The 22,244-nt window shown below is 35.6% G+C and overlaps 2 protein-coding genes across 4 annotated transcripts in view; one reads left to right on the top strand and one right to left on the bottom strand.

Moving 5' to 3' along the window:
- Positions 1-356: 356 nt before the first annotated feature.
- LOC123553794 (sulfotransferase 1C2-like) lies at positions 357-8,652 on the top strand. Its single transcript, XM_045343446.2, has 6 exons — positions 357-593; positions 1,220-1,339; positions 4,608-4,834; positions 5,911-6,040; positions 6,538-6,807; positions 7,573-8,652. The coding sequence occupies exons 1-6, from the start codon at positions 530-532 to the stop codon at positions 7,695-7,697; spliced, it is 936 nt and encodes a 311-aa protein (XP_045199381.2). The 5' UTR covers positions 357-529; the 3' UTR covers positions 7,698-8,652.
- Positions 8,653-8,678: 26 nt separating this feature from the next.
- The window catches only part of LOC123553795 (zinc finger CCCH domain-containing protein 13-like), a 52,030-nt gene continuing 38,464 nt past the window's right edge, over positions 8,679-22,244 (bottom strand). For 2 of the 3 annotated variants that reach the window (XM_053548791.1, XM_053548792.1), the window contains exons 19-24: positions 19,515-19,609; positions 18,714-18,754; positions 18,125-18,187; positions 17,114-17,308; positions 14,100-14,407; positions 8,679-9,911 (exon numbers count right to left, since the gene is read on the bottom strand). In XM_053548791.1, coding sequence (XP_053404766.1) covers positions 9,705-9,911; positions 14,100-14,407; positions 17,114-17,308; positions 18,125-18,187; positions 18,714-18,754; positions 19,515-19,609 — 909 coding nt within the window. In that variant the 3' untranslated portion in view covers positions 8,679-9,704. The remainder of the gene's footprint in view (positions 9,912-14,099; positions 14,408-17,113; positions 17,309-18,124; positions 18,188-18,713; positions 18,755-19,514; positions 19,610-22,244) is intronic. The other variant, XM_053548794.1, reaches the window with a different exon arrangement.

The following is a 22,244-nucleotide window of genomic DNA, read 5'->3' as shown; positions in this document are numbered from 1 at the left end:
GCCCGGGTGATCTCACCATTCCGGAAATATTGCACTAAAGGGCACCTTGGGTCTTCCTTCACCATTAAAAGCTGGAAAGTCACCATATGACCAATAAATGTGTCGGTGTGACGGTAAACAAAACAATCAAATTAAATACCCATCAAAAAGGTACAATTTAATTACAATAATATATGGAAACCCTTGTATTTGATATGATCATAATGTCGGCATACTTAGAAAAATTGTCGTGCCAAATCGATACTATCTGATTTCGCCATGGAGGATCTTTATGGAAATTAAAATAACATTGATTGTGACACTTGCTGTCTACATGTCCCTGTGGGTCCGAACAAATTGTCGATTAATACTGATAATGCATTAGCCCAGCGTATTTTCTTAAAACAGCAAATAGCATCGATTCATTTCGGAAAAGCATTTCACTGTAATATTCTTTATCTTTTGATTTTCTTCTCCAAGCTATGATGAGATAATTGTCAAGTTTCTAAGCAATAAATAGACGTATTGCTTAAAGTTAGCAATAATTAAAATGGATGAAAAATACCTGGAAAAATCAGACGAAACGGAGAAAAAAAATCGACATGTTTTACCAGGTAAATGTTTCTTTTGCTTTTTTGTTGTCAATTAAAGAAACTGGACACTATTCAAATTCGACATTTATTGGTTTCATGTTCTAAAAGTATATTTCGGGAGAACTGTTACATAGTTTCAATCAGATTAGACACAATGCTTCGTATATGGCATATGGCTGCGCCGGGCTCTTGTGCTCTTATATCCCTTGCATGATGAGCCATCCAGATGCGCTGCGAAAGGTCAATGGTCCTCCCCGGGTGAACGGATCATAGGGTTTTCTTTGGAAGACATTGTTACACCGTTAAATGTTGCTCACAACTAACTGGAACATTTTATAATATGCTTGCTATCAACTGTACCTTTACCCTGTTATTTATGCGTGTCCCAACACACAATAAAATGTTATTTTGTTCTTTTTTGTGTGTGTTTTTTTTTTTTTGGGGGGGGGGGGGGGGGGGGGGGGGGGGGGATGCATGTAGAAAAAAACGATATGTCTAGTATCATTCCTCAATTAATTCCCGTCGGTTATTTTTGTATCACACAAATCGTTCTTATATCAGAAAAAAAGTGTTTCTGAAGAAATTTGTTGTTACTGTTGTTTTTGAAAGAGAAGCAAACAGATACATGTATTATTCATTTGTTCAAGGCGAGCATGTTTACGAAGATGTCTTGTTCTTCGGCTACACACCTGCAGACATTCTGGACGCTGTGAAGGAGTTCAAAGTCCGAGACGATGACGTCATCATAGCAACATATCCAAAAGCTGGTATGCATAGTTAATTGAATAATAATTACTTTTAGTTAAAATCTAGCAGAACTGAGGGCCTCAAACAGAAGTTTGGGTTAAAGATGAGTTTGGTTAAGCTGGTTCGATCAATCGAAACAACTTAAAAATTTGTTAATACCCCCTTCACATCTACGATTTTTCTTACGATTTGTGACGGATTGCACAAAATCGTAAAAGTTCACCGCTTCGCCACATTTCCGAGCTATTTAAGAGCTGTTTACGATCAAATTGCGATTTATTCCGAGTTATTACGATGCATTTACGTCTAAAATTACCGATTTGTTCCGAGTAATTACGGATCAATACGATCGTTTTACGAGCTATTTACGAGTTATTTACGAGCTGTTGCGAGTGAATTACGGAATATCATGATTCACCAAAGGCTTTACGAGTACATTACGATTTGTTTACGAGTTGTTACGAATAGTTGCGTGTTAGATACGAGTATTTACGAATATCATAGTTTTGCAATTTAAATTTGCACGAAGGCGAGCGTGCTCTCCTCTTCTTGTTGACTACCTTCTTTTTAGGTGGCATTGTTGCAGATATGATTGAGGTCTCACTCCTTTGACGTATTGACAGCAACTGAAAGGAACTGTTCGATTTGGCAACTTTTATACCTCCCATAAATCGTAAAGCATACGTAAGTACTCATAAAGTACTCGTAAAGTGCCCGTAACAAATCGTAAACCCCTCGTACCGCATCGTGAAAGAAATCGTAAGAACTTGTAAACACATCGTAAACGCATCGTATTTAATCGTAAAACAAAGTCTTTACGATACATTTACGAGCGCTTACGAGTGTTTTAAGTGTAATTTACAATACTTACGACTTGTTACTAGCTCTTTACGAGCTATTAACCGATAATTCAAATCGCGGACGATCGTAAGACATTTTTGACATGTCAAAAATATTACCTCAACGTTCACGATTGCTTACGATCATCTGCGAGTAGTGCCGAGCTATTTACGACTACCGACGAGCTGTTTACGATTGCGTGCGACTGCCTACGAGTTGGCAAATCGTAAGGAATCGTTAGAAAAAATCGTAGATGTGAAGGGGGTATAATGATAATAAGCGCAGAGAAAATTTGGGAACGCTTCCTCATAAATGAAAAAAAAATCAATAATTGGTAATTGGTTGCTTGTAAAATAGTTATAGTGTAAAACTTAGTATAAAAAATCCAACGATTGATGTTCGAAAGGAAAATACAAGAAATCTTCGCTATTTCATCTTTTCTTGCGAACTTTTTGAGATGATGTATACTTTACAGTAAAACAAGTTTAAATTGTTTTCCCAAGTTCATTTGTTTTGAGTAATATGTTGATCTTGTGTTTTGTTTCGACAAGATCATCATATCGTTTCGTTGTTAATCAAGACTATAATATATGGTAATCATTTTATTACACACACTACCGTGTTAAATTTGCTACATTTGCCACACTATTCACATAAAGCTTGGATTGTATTTATTTTGATAGTCATTGATATTATCATGCATTAAGGATATTAACATGTAATTTATTCTTAACCTTCTCCGCACATCAACTTCAATTGTATGTATTTGTTGCACATTGTCTTGCCATATATCATGTATTGTATGTCCTCGTGGGCCATTGGCCTGATGGAACATTGAAAATACACTATCAAACTATAATCCTTTAAGCCCCATGTGGTTCTGGGACGATCTGTGTATGAAAAGAATTGGAACCACTGCCTTACCCTTGCATGATCGTAAGTGGCGACTAATAGGGTCTTAACACTTGGTTTTGCTGTAACTCTGTGATTTCAGCAGGTATGCAAATTTTGATACCATACCTCATGTTTTAATTTCGATGTAAACCGAAATTTGTAGTCCTGTCTGGCGTCATATAACCTATACTGTGTTGGTGCGCCGTAAAACCCAAAATAACTTTGCGATGTTGATATAAGTGATATTATTTAAGGCTTGCAATAAAAGCTAGTTTGATTTGCCAGTGGATCTGGATTAGGCGCATTTTGTGTGTGTGTGTGGGGGGGGGGGGGGGGGGGGGGGGGTAGTATTCATTTTTGGAATTATCTGTTGGTTCTGAAGAAATAGTCCGGCATCTCATAGTATAGGAAGGCATGACAGCCCGAATAGAAGTTTTCGTAAGAAAAAACTTTTAACAAGTTATATTTAGACGATTTGGTAAGAAAACTGCTTATTTCGACACTTAGAAATTGTATGTACACTGAACTTAGTTTGCAGTGAAAGTGAAGGTTAAAATACGACGTAAACTGGCAGTACTAAATAGCAAATTAAAACTGGAAAACGATGTAAACAAACATCCTAAGTCAACATCTTCAAAACAACAAGGATGTATTGATCGGATATTTTATCAAACAGTTAATATGATTACCGGTAACAGTTAAAACAATCCTACAACACATTAAAAGAAATGAACGAAATGTGTTGTTTTTTATATCTGGTGACCTTTATATATACCCGAAGGTAGGGTCAAAAAGGTATCCGCTTTAGTTGAAGTACTGACTAGTTGCTACTGAAGAGAAGAGAAGTCTTTTTTTCAAACTAAACTAGATTTTTTTTAACAAAATGAGCATACTTTGAAAAATACAGACATTTCTTAATCAGCTTTATGCCTGTATGCTATTTTGTTGTCTTCATTTCAATAACTGTTCATAAAAGTTCCATTAACATGCCCATTTACATGTATCGAAATACAAGAAAATAACAGAAATCAATGTTATTGCAACATTCCTAATGGGTTTTTCTCGTCTGATCAGTTTCAGGCTAATGGAAGTGTTTTCAATAAAATCTCAACAGTGGAACTCTGACAGCTTCCCTTTATGCCCATGCTAATGTCAAAGTGTGTCCGAGTTGTTTTTTATTTTATTAACAATTACGGAGGGATAAACTGCAGCTTGATCTAAATCAGTCTAAGCCGTGTTTCAGGGTGTTTTAAAACAATTATGGAATACATATGGAATTTGTAGACAACAGCAGTCTTATGAATGATCATAAATACATAATATACGCACTACTTGACGCATTTTCTCCGTTGGGAAAGACTGAGTTTACCTAATATAAATAAAAAGCCTTACTTCAATCAGAAAACATCCTTGCGCCAAATCAAAACCTCAATATGATGACGGCCGTCATTATTGCACAGCAAATCGCTGGGGAAGGTTCGTCTCTATTATACCAGTACAATCACTGTATTGATGTTCGTATAATTAAACATCTTAAGTTGTCGCATGTTTCAGGAACAACATGGTTGCAGGAAATAGCTTGGCTAATAATGCATGATGGAGATTTTGACGGTGCTTACCGAAAACCAGTCTACTTCCGGTCTCCATTTCTGGAGTTTAAGGACGAGGTTCTAAATGAGGTCGGCCTTGACCTTGCAAATCCGATGCCATCACCACGGGTTATCAAAAGCCATTTACCCGTGAAACTCATGCCAAAACAAATTCACGAAAAAGACTGCAAGGTAAGGTTAAACTGTTTTCAAAGGTGCGTGAACATCACTTTTATCGAACAAAGACTTTTGGTACTTATTAGTCTACATTTTTATCTGGACAGACCGTTGACTGATGGGGGTTGAAGATATTTGAATTGACTTTTGATCCCGAAGTTATTGTTACGTAAAATTGATTCTTGGAAATACCTTCTAGTCGGCTGTTTTGTCGCACAAATGACATGTTGCTTTCATTTTTATCGACTAGGTTCCCACTCGAATATTGATTCTTGTTTATTATAAGCTGTTTCAGGTTCTTTACCTTTATATTATAAAGTTGCAGTCAGTCATGTTCAACGTATACACATCAGAGAGATAAAATGGTCTTGATTAGCTTTTTTTGTGTTCGTGTTGGGTTTTTAACGTTGCAACGACCGCTTATTTTATCAAGGGCGGGCACCCGAGTGGAACCACCGATCTTCCGTAAGCCAGATGGATGGCTTCCTCACATGAAGAATTCAAGGCCCCGAGTTTAGCTCGAACCAACATCGGTAAGGGGCAAGTGATTCTGTGTCAGCGACCTTAACCACTCGGTCACGGAGGTCCCGATCTTGGTTAGCAGATAGCCTTTATTTACATTTTGAGAATTTAACCTGGTGCTCACCAGGCTCAAGCAGTCTCTCTTCATTGTTGGTGTTCAGTATATGCTCGACCATACTGAAGAAATGGGCAAAAATCGATTCTATTATCTTCCCTTGTTTATTGAGATCAACGCTATACATCGTGTCTCCCTTCGACCGTCTAGCTAAATATCGATCACTATCGGATATTTTTTAGCGAGTGTTGCAGATCGTTATGGTTCGGCTATCTCCGCTTATCGTATCACGGGAGGTGCCGATCATAAAAAAAACAAGGATTAGAGATCTACTGTAAAAACGTAGCGGGAAGGGTGATTTATTTTACACCAATTTTAAGTACCGGTAAAACAACAGCAAATATAGTCATCTTTATATTTATCAGGTTACATACAGAGTAACAACTTGGTTTAATTCTGTTTTTCAATAATACACTGTCGTTTGTAAAGAAAATGGGTATTTTTCTCTCTGCAGATATTAGTTTTGTTTCGAAACCCCAAGGACCTGTGCGTTTCCTACTATCATTTCTATCGCTCCAGCTCATCATTCGGCAAGTTCACAGGGACATGGGAAGATTTCTTCGAAATGTTCATGGAAGGGCACGGTGAGGACTTTTCATTTTGAACATATGAATCTCAATGTGTGACCTCTTTCTGTTTAGACCTTATAAGTATTCTACTCAAATTTTACACAGTAGCAATGTAAACATCATGAAATAAACGTGTCTCCGAGTATAAAAAAAGAAAGTATGTGTGATAGGTTTATATTGTTGCTACATCAACATTCAGTTATAAATGCACCTAAGCATAAACAGTTTTCGTTTATATTCAGCCAAGTTAAAAAACATTGTACAAGATTTCTTTTCATAAAATTATAAAAAAAATACAGTATTTATTCAATAAAACCGAACGTACACATGCTTTAATAGGGTGACGTTTAATGATTTTTTCTAAAAATCGTAGGAGTTAAAGAGATTAGAGGCATTTCCCCTGATGATTCCTCTAGAGAAAGGTTTCCCTCACGTTAACGTTAAAACATAGTCATGCCAAACGTCGTTTTCTTTTTTGAAATTAGATTTATACACTGTCTTTTCTTCTTCAGTCGATCATGGTTCCTGGTTCGACTACACGAAGAGTTGGTGGGACATGCGAAACCGGGAAAATGTAAAAATTGTGTTCTATGAAGATATGAAAGAAGATCTTCATACTGAGGTGGCAAATATTTGTGAATTTCTTGGTAAAAATCTATCCGAAGATTTGTTGAAACGAATTGCGGAGCACTGTCAATTCGAGAACATGAAAAGAAACCCGATGACAAACCATCTTGATGTTTATTCCATTAACGCTAAAGTTTCTCCACTTCTCAGAAAAGGTAGGTGCATTCAAACAACAGCAAAACAACATTTTCCCACAAACACCAAAAACTTTTCTTTTTATTAACAGCAAATATCTTCATCAAGATGTTTCACTTCTTACTAAAGGTGTAACCTTTCTCATTATACAACAAGATTAATAGAAATTTTGAGAAAGTGATGTTTTTACAACGAGCAGCCATATTTTACCACTTTTTAGAAAAATTTCTACACGTTTAAGAATAACTGTTTATTCCAAAAACTGTAATTTTTCACCACATCTGTAGAAAGGTGTTGATTTCACGAACAACAAATCTAATAACAGATATTTCCATTTTGCAAGCAGTCAAATTAAACCTCCATATTGGAGAAAAATCATGTTTTGTCATTAAAACACCAAAATTTCAGCACGTCTGTGGAATAGTATTTTCATTTCATAAATACACGTTTAATCGCTTTTGAGAAATGATAGTTCAGTTTGGGTACATATTTTCTTACTGAAAAGGGGGAACATACATTTTTGTAGCCTTACTTCTAATAATGTAGTTAAACCTTTAGCTTGATGGCGGCAAGTAATTCTGCCTTTGTGACCAATGCAGACCAAGATCAGCATGCACATCCTCGCAGACTGATTATGGTTTGCACTGTTCGCCATTCAGTCAGTATCTTTTTGGTAAGCATCCCTTTCAACAGTTATTGTTACTGTCCAAATTGAAATATGGACAAGTGCATTATAGAAATTCAGCAGCGAAAGGGTTTAAAAACAAGTCTCATTTTTCTTGCAGGGACAGTTGGTGACTGGAAGTTCCACTTTACTGTATCACAGAATGAGAGATTTGACAAGTTCTACAACGATATTCTCGGACCACTGAATATACCTTTCAAGTATAATCTAACGGCAATGACATAAATAAGCATTGACCCACAATGAGAAAATAGTCAACCCCTTCCTTCAGCCATAGCAAAACTGCACGTATTGTTCGTTTCCTAAACACGAGAACATTGAACAATTTGAAAATTAGTCTATCATTTACAAAATACAACAGCTTAACCTTTTTCATATTTAATTGAATGCATTTTTATGTTTCAGAAAAAGAAATACCCTTCAAGCCAGCTAGGTCAGTACAAAAGCCTTCGGTCATTGTAATCTGGACTTCTAACATACTGACCCTATTAGCAACAGAGGTTATCTACTGACAGCAGGCAATCATCAAACCACAGTTGACAATCCTAGGCCAGAGCATTCTCTAAAATATGGATAAGGAACTGCTGTCAGTCTACAGGTCAACATGACCTTCACCTTGAGCCCTACAACAAAAAGTGACCTGAACATAGGAAATACCACAGTAATTGGTTACTAACAATTTTCATTCTCGAGGTCACTCTAACCATGACCTTTGACCCTCCAAACTATAGGAGTCATGTAGTGAGGACAGGAATTTAATCTATGAAGTTCAGCTTTTTTGAGTTTTTTTAGACAGTATCTCCCTAACAATAAACAAACACTGAAAATGTCATAAAACGTTGTTTAAATGTGACCGACCATCTTTATCTCCATACAGAAAATTGTTTATTCAAATTTGTCCAAATATTTAATAGAGATACTACACATAATTCTACATGTTTAAGACATCAACTTCAAGGTTTTATAAGTATTTACAACATGTAAAGTTGAAGTGTGTGAATTCTGACACAAAAAACACTTACAAAATAGTGAATTCTTCATGTTTGTGCTGGTACAAGTATAAAACAAGAACCTTATGTGTTGTGATTAAATGTTGTAAAACAATAGAGTATTTTGTGGGAATAAGAGAACACAGTTATATGTCTCTGACATATCTTTTAATATTCCTATTATATAGTAAATAAACATAAAAGATAAAAGATTACATTGTATATTTCTTCATTTCTTTATTTTCAAATATTTCCCTCAAATATTAACACAATGAACATAAAGTCACTTCATAAAAGCAGAATATGTATAACATCTTATGTAGCCATGGTCTATAAATTAATAAGTAAGGTTCTAGGTGACCTACAACAGGACCTGCCATCATTTTCTTGTTGATACCTGATTACAGGACTGATATTATATATCATTTTACAGAACTCAAAAGGATAAAAGGTAGCTGTTTTATATTTTGAACCATAGAGTATATACAAAATGCTGTTTTAACTTTGTTTGTTCGCAATCGTAAAACTTTCAAAATATCGAATTTAAGGTAAAAGAGATACATGTATATATATGTAAAAGTATTGTAAATTTCAAAAATGAACGGCTTCTAAAATTTCAAGGCCCAACATTTTACAGAAGGGTTTTTCCATATTGAATTACATCTTGAAAATATTGTCACTGCTGGAGACCTTGTACACTTAAAATGCTATGTATCTTTTATTTGGGTCTCTCAAGAATTTTTTTGGAAAATCTGTTTACTGGTACAGACTTCGCGAAACAAATTAACTACACTTTGGTATCATCTGGAACAGGCAATGTAATACCATTAAAGTATATGTAACAAGGCAATTTAAATTCACCCTTCACTTTTTTGAAGCAGAATGAATAGATGAATTATGAAACCATGTACAGGGTCTACTAAATGAAATTTGTTATTTACTAGAATTTGAAATTCTATACAAATATCAATGACTTCTATTTTTTGCTTTTACTTTAGAAGTAGGTGAATTTCTTTGAAATATAAGCTACAATGAGGGAAACAATAGGGATGAAAAATGACTGATAAAAACACCTGCATTAATTTTACACAGTAAAGTCAAATCACTTGCTGCCCACCTGTGTTACTGTAAGCATAAACTTCTTAAAACTTCTTTAAAACCTCATTTTTCTATAAGAGTCCCACTCATTCCTTAAACATATTCCAAAACAATACTTAGTAGTCACAAAGTATACAATATATCTTCAACCACAAGTCACTTCAACAACTGTCTTTTCTAGAGTTCCGGTTTCTCCGATGGGACTACATTTTTCTGGAACTTTATCAGATACTTGCGGTGGATTTTCTATTTTCAAAGAAGGGTCTTTAGCTTGTTTTAGCATTTGAACACTGAGTTTGTACAGTTCTGTGTCCATATCCTGACTTGCATACATCTGACTTTGATCCAAGTTCTGAAAAGTAGAATGTAAATAATCAAATGTAATATCAATCTTGCACATCCTGCCAAAAGCTACAGGAAATACCTCTTTATTGTTTTAGAATAATCTCATGTTTCATCCTCTCCACTGGTCAAAACTGAAACTGTGCTCTGTAACATCAATCAGATGCTTGTCACTTGAGACTAGTGTTTCATCCACTTCAAGTAGATGCTTGGCACTTGAGACACTAGTGTTTCATCTACTTCAAGTAGATGCTTGTCACTTGAGACTAGGCATACAGACACTAAATAGCCCAAGCACCTATGAAACAAGAGGACCATGATGGTCCTGAATCGCTCACCTGTCCCAACATGACCCAGTTTTGAACTGAGTATGACCTCATTTTTTTTCTATTATTTGACATAGTGACCTAGTTTTTGAGCTCATGTGACCCAGTTTTGAACCTGACCTAGATATCATCAAGATGAACATTCAGACCAACTTTCATACAGATCCCATGAAAAATATGGCCTCTAGAGAGGTCACAAGGCTTTTTCATTATTTGACCTACTGACCTAGTTATTGATGGCACATGACCCAGTTTCAAACTTGACCTAGATATCATCAAGGTGAACATTCTGACCAATTTTCATGAAGATCCATTCAAAAGTATGGCCTCTAGAGAGGTCACAAGCTTTTTCTATTTTTAGACCTAATGACCTAGTTTTTGATCACAGTTTTGAAATTATTCTAGATATCATCAAGATGAATATTCAGACCAACTTTCATACAGATCCCATGAAAAATATGGCCTCTAGAGAGGTCACAAGGTTTTTCTATTATCTGACCTACTGACCTAGTTTTTGACGGCACATGACCCAGTTTCAAACTTGAACTAGATATGATCAACATGAACATTCTGACCAATTTTCATGAAGACCTTGTGAAAAATGTGGCCTCTAGAGAGGTCACAAGGTTTTTCTATTTTTAGACCTACTGACCTAGTTTTTAACCACAGTTCACCCAGTTTCGAACTTGGCCTAGATATCATCAAGATGAACATTCAGACCAACTTTCATACAGATCCCATGAAAAATATGGCCTCTAGAGAGGTCACAAGGCTTTTTCATTATTTGACCTACTGACCTAGTTATTGATGGCACGTGACCAAGTTTCAAACTTGACCTAGATATCATCAAGGTGAACATTCTGACCAATTTTCATGAAGATCCATTCAAGAGTATGACCTCTAGAGAGGTCACAAGCTTTTTCTATTTTTAGATCTAATGACCTAGTTTTTTACCGCAGCTGACCCAGTTTCGAACTTGACCTAGATATCATCAAGATGAACATTCAGACCAACTTTCATACAGATCCCATGAAAAATATGGCCTCTAGAGAGGTCACAAGGTTTTTCTATTATTTGACCTACTGACCTAGTTTTTGAAGGCACGTGACCCAGTTTCGAACTTGACCTAGATATCATCAAGATGAACATTCTGACCAACTTTCATGAAGATCTTTTGAAAAATATGGCCTCTAGAGAGGTCACAAGGTTTCTCTATTTTTAGACCTACTGACCTAGTTTTTGACCGCACGTGACCCAGTTTCGAACTTGACCTAGATATCATCAAGGTGAACATTCTGACAAACTTTCATAAAGATCCCATGAAAAATGTGACCTCTAGAGAGGTCACAAGCAAAAGTTTACGCACGGACGGACGCACGGATGAACGACGGACGCTGCGCGATCACAAAAGCTCACACTGTCACTTTGTGACATGTGAGCTAAAAATGGTAGTCGCATAATGGTGGATTCAAATAGTTCTCAGTTCTTTTTGCTGTAAAAACGATTTTTCCTTGAAATCATTGCTATATATTGGTTGAAATCATATTGCATGCCTATACTTGACATACTGGTAGCATTTGCATGTTGAAAAAAGACTCCAAACTGATTCAACATGTGAAATTTATTCATACACCCCTACCCTAAATTGTGATTATCATTTCAGTGTAAAATTTACGGTGTGTCCGTTTGACCAGAAATATTTTTCTTGCATCAAACATGACCCCTACTTTTCTTTGGATATTTTTACAGTATAAATGTTGCTCTACAAGAAAATGTAAGTTAAAGAAATTTAAAATGGGTCTAGGTGTGTATTGCAGCATTGTGAAAACTTGTCATTTTATATAGAATATATAGTGCTGGCTATTCAGTGTGTTATAACCACTAGTGTTTCATCCACTTCAAGTAGATGCTTGTCACTTGAGACACTAGTGTTTCATCCACTTCAAGTAGATGCTTGTCACTTGAGACTAGTGTTTCATCCACTTCAAGTAAATGCTTGTCACTTGACACACTAGTGTTTCATCCACTTCAAGTAGATGCTTGTCACTTGACACTAGTGTTTCATCCACTTCAAGTAGATGCTTGTCACTTGAGACACTAGTGTTTCATCCACTTCAAGTAGATGCTTGTCACGTGAGACTAGTGTTTCATCCACTTCAAGTAGATGCTTGTCACGTGAGACTAGTGTTTCATCTACTTCAAGTAGATGCTTGTCACTTGGGATTAGTGTTTCATCCACTTCAAGTAGATGCTTGTCACTTGAGACACTAGTGTTTCAATCCATTTCAAGTAGATGCTTGTCACATGAGACACTAGTGTTTCATCCACTTCAAGTAGATGCTTGTCACTTGAGACCCTAGTGCTTCATCCACTTCAAGTAGATGTTTGTCACTCGGGACTAGCGTTTCATCCACTTCAGGTAGATGCTTGTCACTCGGGACTAGTGTTTCATCCACTTCAGGTAGATGCTTGTCACTCGGGACTAGTGTTTCATCCACTTCAGGTAGATGCTTGTCACTCGAGACTAGTGTTTCATCCACTTCAGGTAGATGCTTGTCACCTGAGACTAGTGTTTCATCCACTTCAAGTAGATGCTTGTCACTCGAGACTAGTGTTTCATCCACTTCAAGTAGATGCTTGTCACTCGAGACTAGTGTTTCATCCACTTCAGGTAGATGCTTGTCACTTCAAGTAGATGCTTGTCACCTGAGACTAGTGTTTCATCCACTTCAGGTAGATGCTTGTCACCTGAGACTAGTGTTTCATCCACTTCAGATACAGGTAGTTGTACATGTTCAGATCAATTATTTTCCATGAAGAGTTTGATTAAGCCGTGATTTTCAACACTTCATAACATACTTAGAAAATTTCGAGAATAAAAATTATATGGACGGGAGTTGGGTTTTTTTGCTAGTTTGATCTGAAAGGTTTAGAACTAACACAAGTTTTCATAATGGCAATATATGGGAAAATCACAATTTTAATTGCATTTCTGCAAATAGAATTTTTTCGACAATATAGAGTTTCATGAAACTCCTCTCAGTTGTAAATAAAAATATGATTTATAATATGGTGAAATAACATGTTTTGCTTTTTTTTAAGATATTTGCCCATCATTAAAAGATCTACATATTTCAAGCTGATCTAAGGATATAATTCGGAATTATTTAATATACCAAACTTAATAATATCATATTTTATCTTTATAGTAATATTGCCGCCTATCTGGATAAATGACATCTTGATCTGTAACAGGTTTTTTTTCATGAGTTACAGCTTTATTTAGCGATATCTACATATAAACAATACATCATTTAAAGTTTCCTAAAGGTGGCAGTAGGATTTTAAATGTAGATATTCTGTGTGAAAAGTAGGCAAAATCATGACTCTGAAATCAATCTGTTTTAAAAACTTTACAGAATTTTTGCATGGTGATGTTGCTTTTAATGCTGATATCCTGAAAGTTTTATAATAATTCATCAACAAAAAAGTTGGTGCTTAAATGACTGAACTTTATTAAAGTGAAAATGCACCAACAAATTAAGATAAATGCTACATTGACCAAGATATTTTGAAAATTTCAACATCCTTTTACTGCCCACAGCGTTCTTGGGAATGATGTATAACTTCAAGTATAGTATTGTCTTATATTTAAAAAGAAATTCCTATGGAATAGACAGATCAAACAGTAATCTTGAAAACCTACAGCAGTTACAACAGGTGTATAAGCTCTACGCCTAAAGTTCACGAAAATTCAACATATGAAATGGATGTCAAACTCTACTGTACAGAAATCTGCATTCAGTGCTTCAATGATGGAAAATTACTCTTGTTATTAAATCTTTTTTCATGACGAATGTGTAAATGTATACCTTATCTACTTTGCACAACTGTCGTCTTATTTCCAAATCTCGCCTAGCACACAGTGCTCTTCTAAATGGCCCTATGTTAGAAAGTAAGTTCTTTCTTTCCTTCAATTTCTGAAGAGCAGAACAATGGAACATTGCAACGTCATGCAGAAACTCAAATTTGGGTTTCTTTTTGTCCTTATCTGAAGATTCAGTCTGATTAGGTTCATTTTTGATACTGTCTGTAGTTTGTTTACTTTCTGGTTGTTCACTGTCTTGTCTTTCAGTTTTTACATGCAGTTCATTACCTGCATCTCTGTCTTCCTCACAGGCTGAAAAATACAAGTAAAAGTTTCAACAGATATAAATACGATGTACATTTAAGTTTAAACCTGTACATTTTATACTGACTGTTCTCACAGCTAACATTAACTACAGCCTTTGAAGGATTCATGGATTTCTGACCAGTACTTAAGAAATTGTGAAAACTGCAGTTTAATTTAAACCATCAAATTCAGGAAGAAATGTTAATGTTGTTTGTGTTTTACTGAGAACACATGTGTAATGATAAGGAAGGCAGAAATATTTCAATCTCCATATTACATACTGAATGATATACCATGAAAAAATGAGCTATGATAATAATTAAGGATTACATGGTGTAATAACTGGATGGTAATATTTAAATGAAATTTGGTCACTTTAAAGACATTCAAAATTAAAAACTTTTCACTGACAGATTTTTCAAATTTTATCATTTTTTAAGGGAGATAATCGGTATTGAAGTTAACATTGATGCCTATGGGAAATATATAATTTCTTTGATTAAGAGAATCTGAACTTGAGTTTCGAGAAAATTTTGCGGTAGAAAGCTGCATTATTTGATTCTGATGCAAATATCAAAAAGAAATCTAAAATTCCCCGTAGGGAAAAGGAGAAAATCTTTTTTTTTCTAGTTTTCAGGGGAGATAACTCATGAAAAATTATCAGGGGGGGGGGGGTGGGGTAATCTAAAGGAAATTTTTGAGAACTTCTGTCATTATATAACTTGTCAATATGCATCTTATTTCTATCATTTGACATTTTTAAAGCTTAAATTATTAAGTTGTATGTACGCTTTTGGTGAAACTGAGGCCTATTACACCATGTCATCCTTAAAGTAGAAAACTAAATCTCTACACTATTTGAAGCTATACAGAGAAACAAGATTTGTAAATGCTTACTGGTATGTAAAACAACAAGAGCTGTCAGTTGACAGCGTGCTCGACTATTCTCAGTGCTTGATAGTATAATATAAGCTATGAGTAAAACTTTAACATTACAATAAGCATATTCTAAGTCGAAAAGGGGCCATAATTCAGTCAAAATGCTTGATAGAGTTGCCTCCTCCTTTTTACAGACTGGGGTCATGATGGTAAACAAGTATGCAAAATATCAAAGCAATATCTCAATGGACTTTGAAAATATTTGGGGTGGTATGCAAACTTTAATATTTGTGTGGCGCTAACGCTCACACCGACGCCGGGGTGAGTAGGATAGTTCCCCTATTCTTCAAATAGTCGTGCTAAAAATGTATTGATTTTGTACATTAAGTCATTTGAAACATGGGTTTGCACAATGCAGGTATAATTCTAACATATTATGTTACCCAGCTTATCCTAAAAGCTAATTAATAAAATTTATATACAAAAGGGCCCTAAGTCACTCACCTGACCTTGACTATTTGACCTTGAATATAATACACTATCATGCATAGTAACATCTGTGTTTAGTATATAAAAAAAAAAATCAAGTGCCCCCATTTTAACAAATTCAAGAGAGGACCTTATATGGATGGGACTTAGTTTGATGAAAAAATGCCCCAAGTGGTTCAATGGAAAGAATCATTTACTGGTAAAGGTGTTTCTATTTTGAACTCAAGCCACAAAAAAGGGCTAATTGCACACATTTGAAAAAAACATTTTAGACAGGACTTTCACTGACTTAAAATGATGCTACACCAGTTTGATAAAGATCCATAAATGGTTCCTGAGAATAAGTCGGTTAAATTTTTTAAAGTTTTAGCTCTGATGGTCCCTACAAGGGACCAAGATCCACTATTTGAATGAAGTTAGCACAAGATCTTTAATGACGCTACAGACAAAGTTTGATGAAGATTCATCATGTGGTACCCAAAAACAAGTTGCTTTAAGATTCATTGTTTTCTATTTTCAGCTTATTAAGCCCATTTTGAATAAATATGGAAGAAGACCTTATAAATGATGCTACAGACCAAGTTGGATGAAGATTCATCAAGTGGTTCATGAGGAAATGTTGTTTAAATGTTTTTCTATTTCTAGCTCTACTGACCCAGAAAAGGGGTCAAGTGCCTACTTTTGAACAATTCACATTGGCCCTTATGGTGATGTTACATACCAAGTTTAATGAATATCCATTTAGTTGTAATGAAAACTTATAATAATGCTACAGGGCAAGTATGATGAAGATCAATCAAGCAGTTCATGCAAAGAAGTTGTTTGAAGGTATTTCTAAGATTAGCCCTAACTGCCCCATACACGAGCCGACAGCTCCCATCTGAATAAATAAATTTGGGGGAAGGATATTATAATGATCCTACAAACCAAATGTAATACAGATCAATCAAGCAATTAAGTATAACTAGTTCTAGTTCAAGTGACCCCTAGAAAGGGTCAAGCAGAACCATCTGTAGAACTTGAGCGAGGACCAGGTTTGGTGCAATTCTACCCAGCAGTTTCAGAGAAGAACTTATTTACATCAGTTGTGAAAGATGGGAGGAAGGATGATTGGCACGGGTCTATCCACCAGTACGAAAAGCCCAACATAAGCCTTCGAATCAGGTGAGCTAAAAAGTTGGAAAACTTCCTTGGATCAATCCATTTTCACCAAATATCTGCCGAGTTGCTGATCTTTCTTTCATATTCTCTCTGCCAATATTTCTTTCATATTCCCTCTGCCAATATTTCTTTCATATTCTCTCTGACAACAAAAACTGCACAAATTTGAACTACTTCACAAACCTGTTTCCTCCTGGTGTCTCTGGCACACGTCAAGGACCTCTTTATACAACTCCTCCCCAGCATACTGTCGGGATATACCCATCTTAGCAAAGAGAGCACCGGGTTTAAATCTTTGTAAAGCTGAGCCAGTACTCAATTTTGGACGCTCGTCTTTCACCATGCTTGCCCAGTCTATCTCAAGGGCATCAACTGCAGCTATTAAAGATAAAACAATAACTACATCAATTACAGATGATTCCACTTTAAAACTGATATATTAATAAATTTACCTTTTTTCAGCAGCTAAATGCATCAGCAGTCAAGGCTGACTACTGATTTCTGATTCTTAAAGTGACTCATTCATACAGGACATTTTTAAGGGAAAATGAATGCATTTATATGTTGTTTCTTTATATATACCCTTATTAACCTTTAGCCTGCTAAAGGTTAAAATACAAATTCATGCTAAGTATCTGAGCACCATAAAAAGTTATCAAAATCTCCAAAAATGTTTTTAAAAAGATGAAAAAAAAATCAGAATACTACATGGTGTTTCAAATATTTGATACCCTTTTTCATTTCTTTTATTTCTAAATGTTAGATACACATTTTTCAAACTAAGTGTAAATGATCACATTCATATTTTCACTTAAAGTGTAAACAATTCAGCAGCACCAAATATCTACACTCCAGACAGCTTTACAGCTTTGTAGCACAAACAAACTGAACACTGGAAAGGCTTAATGGCAAACAGATCTGCATCTCTCAGCTGCTGATTTCCAATATAAAAATTGCCACTCCAAACTCATTATAATTTGACCGACAGATAAGCAACAGTTCATTCTATCAAGACAGAAATTTAACTCCAAATCACTTATGAGAGTCCAAGCCTAATCAAGTTATCAAGAAAACAAATGCCAAAGAATGTAGTGTAAAGAAGATAGAAATCAAGAGTAAATATTTGAATTTCAAGGGGATAAGGTTGGAGAAAATATGGTTGATTTTTACAAGGAGATTATACTACAGTTTTACCCAATTTAACATGTTCGACGAGACTTCCTTCATCAGAGGATACAGACTCGAGTGCATCAGGATCTGAAATACATAGGTAAACATTGTACTGCAGGTAAACTGGAGTGTCTGTCAGTCTGTGAGGGGTAAGGGATCTGTGGGATGTTAGGGGACAGAAAGGAGGTGAAGGGTGCGAGATCTGTGAGGGGGTGAAAGCAAAGAAGAAAGAGAAAATTGTGGCTCTTATCCATAACCTCAGTTGTAATTTGTCACTTCAAGATAACTATTCACACTCTTACACTAAATCAATCAGTGTGACAACAAAGAGCAGTTTTAACACTTCTTATACTGAAGACTGGGTAAATTTTCAAGTCTCTCTGTTTCACCATTTGAAAGACATGTGCCCTTTACAGCAAACTTTTATTCACAACTGTTCTGAATACATGTTTCACTCCATGTTCGGAATTAAGTATCAAAAAAGGAATGTAAATATTACCCAATCAACAGTTAAAACAAAAGATACACCTGTGCCAAACAACTTGCAACCCTTATTCATCCAGTCTCATGTTTTGACTTTATAAAAAAAAATCACGTATATGACAAAACTTACCTTTGTCCTCAGAAGTCTTTCTTTCTTTTTCACCTCCAGCTCTGAAAAAAAACAAGACATATCAAAACCTATCAGCTTTTCTCTATGATCAATAAAAATTCTTATGACTTGCAAAACACTACATATTGTTAAATCATTTAATTCTGTGTGCACAACATTTGTAGTTTGTGCAAAAAACTGCTGCTTTTTTTTGGGGGGGGGGGGAGGTTGGAGGTATGAATTTACTGATTTCAAGTTTTGCAGAAAAAGATGAATAGGAATTTCACTAATTTGTTGAGATAAAATTTTGTCGATAGTCTCAACCATAAAAATCACCTCCCCACAAATATAAATAATTTCACAGCATTACTGCGAAGTAATTTTAAATGCAAAGCATGTCTACATAATGGGGGCACATTCCTTCAAGATAATTCTGTTTAGTTTTGTCAGTACATGTATGTAACAACGTGTAAAGGAGCAAACTTTATATTCATCTCAATTGGTTGTAATGCAAGGGCAGCTATTTAACCAGTGATTTGTTCTCAACAGTAACTGACAATAAAACAACATGATTCAGGGTCCAGAGTTAAACAACTTCAGACATACAGTCTTTTATTTAAATCATTCTTTGGAGCATTCACAACCTCTCAGTGTACAGCATTGTGCTCTAACTACTAAATGAGATGATAAGCAGAAAGAATAACTAAACAACATTTGTCATGAGAGTTGAGTCTACTAGTATTTTCTCTGAGCCAGCTGGGTAAGCTTACACTGCAAGAAAATACATTCATAAAGTAATGCACATCTGATAATCAGACCTACCCATCTTTATTTTTCTCGCTGTGTTTACTGCCAACACTGCCATGCGGACTCTGATCTTGATCTTGTCCTGAGCTCTGTCTTTCCTTCTTTGGAGACTGTAAAATAAACACAGCTGTAAAGAGTGTAAGAAGAGATATGTATTGAAAAATAAACACATTTCACAACCAGAAGGCTATCCTTGTTCTATTTTGCATTGTAAGACAACTTTTGAAAATGTGATGACCTTTTTACCAGACTTGGAATAGTTTCCAGATGAGAACAAAAAGATCTTTTTACATTACTGTAAATGTCAATGTTTATCAGCTGAAGATATAATGATCTTATTACCTCAACAAGGAAAGGACATACCGGTATATCATATGACAGACTGAGGTGCAAATTATCGCAAAATTTTATCTTACACAATTACATTAATTCATTTCTTTATTACAGTTTAGTTTATTTAACCCTTAGCCTGCTGGCGGCAAGTGATTTTGCCATCGGGGCCAGTGCAGGCACATCCATGCAGGCTGATCATGGTCTGCACTGTTCACTATTCAGTCAGTAAAATTTCAGTGAAGACCCCTTTAAATAATAATTGAAGCTGCCCAAATTGAATGATGGTTCTATTACGACTTTTGTCCTGACAAAATATTTATGAAGAAGACATTCTGTACACACTCCAAATGGAACAAAAACTTGCACCTTCTCCAGGTCTGTTAAGTATTGGAACAAGTTTACTAGACTTACAGCTTCTCCAGGTCTGTTAAGTAAAGGAACATGTTTTATAGACTTACACCTTCTCCAGGTCTGTTAAGTATTGGAACAAGTTTTATAGACTTACAGCTTCTCCAGGTCTGTCAAGTAAAGGAACAAGTTTTATAGACTTACAGCTTCTCCAGGTCTGTTAAGTAAAGGAACAAGTTTTATAGACTTACAGCTTCTCCAGGTCTGTTAAGTAAAGGAACAGGTTTTATAGACTTACAGCTTCTCCAGGTCTGTTTAAGAATAGGAACAGGTTTTATAGACTTACACCTTCTCCAGGTCTGTTTAAGAATAGGAACAGGTTTTATAGACTTACAGCTTCTCCAGGTCTGTCAAGTAAAGGAACAGGTTTTATAGACTTACAGCTTCTCCAGGTCTGTTAAGTAAAGGAACAAGTTTTATAGACTTACAGCTTCTCCAGGTCTGTTAAGTAAAGGAACAAGTTTTATAGACTACAGCTCTCCAGTCTAAGGACAGTTTTGACTCAGGTTTTCCCAGGTTGTTAAGTATGGAACAAGTTTTATAGACTTACAGCTTCTCCAGGTCTGTTAAGTATAGGAACAAGTTTTATAGACTTACAGCTTCTCCAGGTCTGTTAAGTATAGGAACAAGTTTTATAGACTTACAGCTTCTCCAGGTCTGTTAAGTATAGGAACAAGTTTTATAGACTTACAGCTTCTCCAGGTCTGTTAAGTATTGGAACAAGTTTTATAGACTTACAGCTTCTCCAGGTCTGTCAAGTAAAGGAACAAGTTTTATAGACTTACAGCTTCTCCAGGTCTGTGAAGTATAGGAACAAGTTTTATAGACTTACAGCTTCTCCAGGTCTGTCAAGTAAAGGAACAAGTTTTATAGACTTACAGCTTCTCCTGGTCTGTGAAGTATAGGAACAGGTTTTATAGACTTACAGCTTCTCCAGGTCTGTTAAGTAAAGGAACAAGTTTTATAGACTTACAGCTTCTCCAGGTCTGTTAAGTAAAGGAACAGGTTTTATAGACTTACAGCTTCTCCAGATCTGTCAAGTAAAGGAACAGGTTTTATAGACTTACACCTTCTCCAGGTCTGTCAAGTATTGGAACAAGTTTTATAGACTTACAGCTTCTCCAGGTCTGTCAAGTAAGGAACAAGTTTTATAGACTTACACTTCTCCAGTCTGTCAAGTAAAGGAACAGGTTTTATAGACTTACACCTTCTCCAGGTCTGTAAGTATGGAACAAGTTTATAGACTTACAGCTTCTCCTGGTCTGTTTAGTATAGGAACAAGTTTTATAGACTTACAGCTTCTCCAGGTCTGTTAAGTATAGGAACAAGTTTTATAGACTTACAGCTTCTCCAGGTCTGTCAAGTAAAGGAACAAGTTTTATAGACTTACACCTTCTCCAGGTCTGTCAAGTAAAGGAACAAGTTTTATAGACTTACACCTTCTCCAGGTCTGTCAAGTAAAGGAACAAGTTTTATAGACTTACACCTTCTCCTGGTCTGTCAAGTAAAGGAACAAGTTTTATAGACTTACAGCTTCTCCAGGTCTGTTAAGTAAAGGAACAAGTTTTATAGACTTACAGCTTCTCCAGGTCTGTTAAGTAAAGGAACAAGTTTTATAGACTTACACCTTCTCCAGGTCTGTTAAGTAAAGGAACAAGTTTTATAGACTTACACCTTCTCCTGGTCTGTTAAGTAAAGGAACAAGTTTTATAGACTTACAGCTTCTCCAGGTCTGTCAAGTAATGGAACAAGTTTTATAGACTTACAGCTTCTCCAGGTCTGTCAAGTAAAGGAACAAGTTTTATAGACTTACAGCTTCTCCAGGTCTGTTTAAGAATAGGAACAGGTTTTATAGACTTACAGCTTCTCCTGGTCTGTTAAGTAAAGGAACAAGTTTTATAGACTTACAGCTTCTCCAGGTCTGTTAAGTATAGGAACAAGTTTTATAGACTTACAGCTTCTCCAGGTCTGTTAAGTATAGGAACAAGTTTTATAGACTTACAG

The sequence above is a fragment of the Mercenaria mercenaria genome, chromosome 7 (genome assembly GCF_021730395.1).
Source record: "Mercenaria mercenaria strain notata chromosome 7, MADL_Memer_1, whole genome shotgun sequence".
NCBI classification, from domain to species: domain Eukaryota; kingdom Metazoa; phylum Mollusca; class Bivalvia; order Venerida; family Veneridae; genus Mercenaria; species Mercenaria mercenaria.
The sequence above is the reverse complement of the archived record's forward strand: the minus strand, read 5'-3'. Positions and strand labels throughout refer to the sequence as shown.

Bases quoted from the DNA above. Each gene is read 5' to 3' on its own strand.
- LOC123553794 (XM_045343446.2), top strand. From the start codon at position 530: ATGGATGAAAAATACCTGGAAAAATCAGACGAAACGGAGAAAAAAAAT. The intron at 4,835-5,910 runs GTAAGGTTAAAC...TTCTCTCTGCAG, and splicing joins TTCACGAAAAAGACTGCAAG to ATATTAGTTTTGTTTCGAAA. The intron at 6,808-7,572 runs GTAGGTGCATTC...TTTTTCTTGCAG, and splicing joins TTCTCCACTTCTCAGAAAAG to GGACAGTTGGTGACTGGAAG.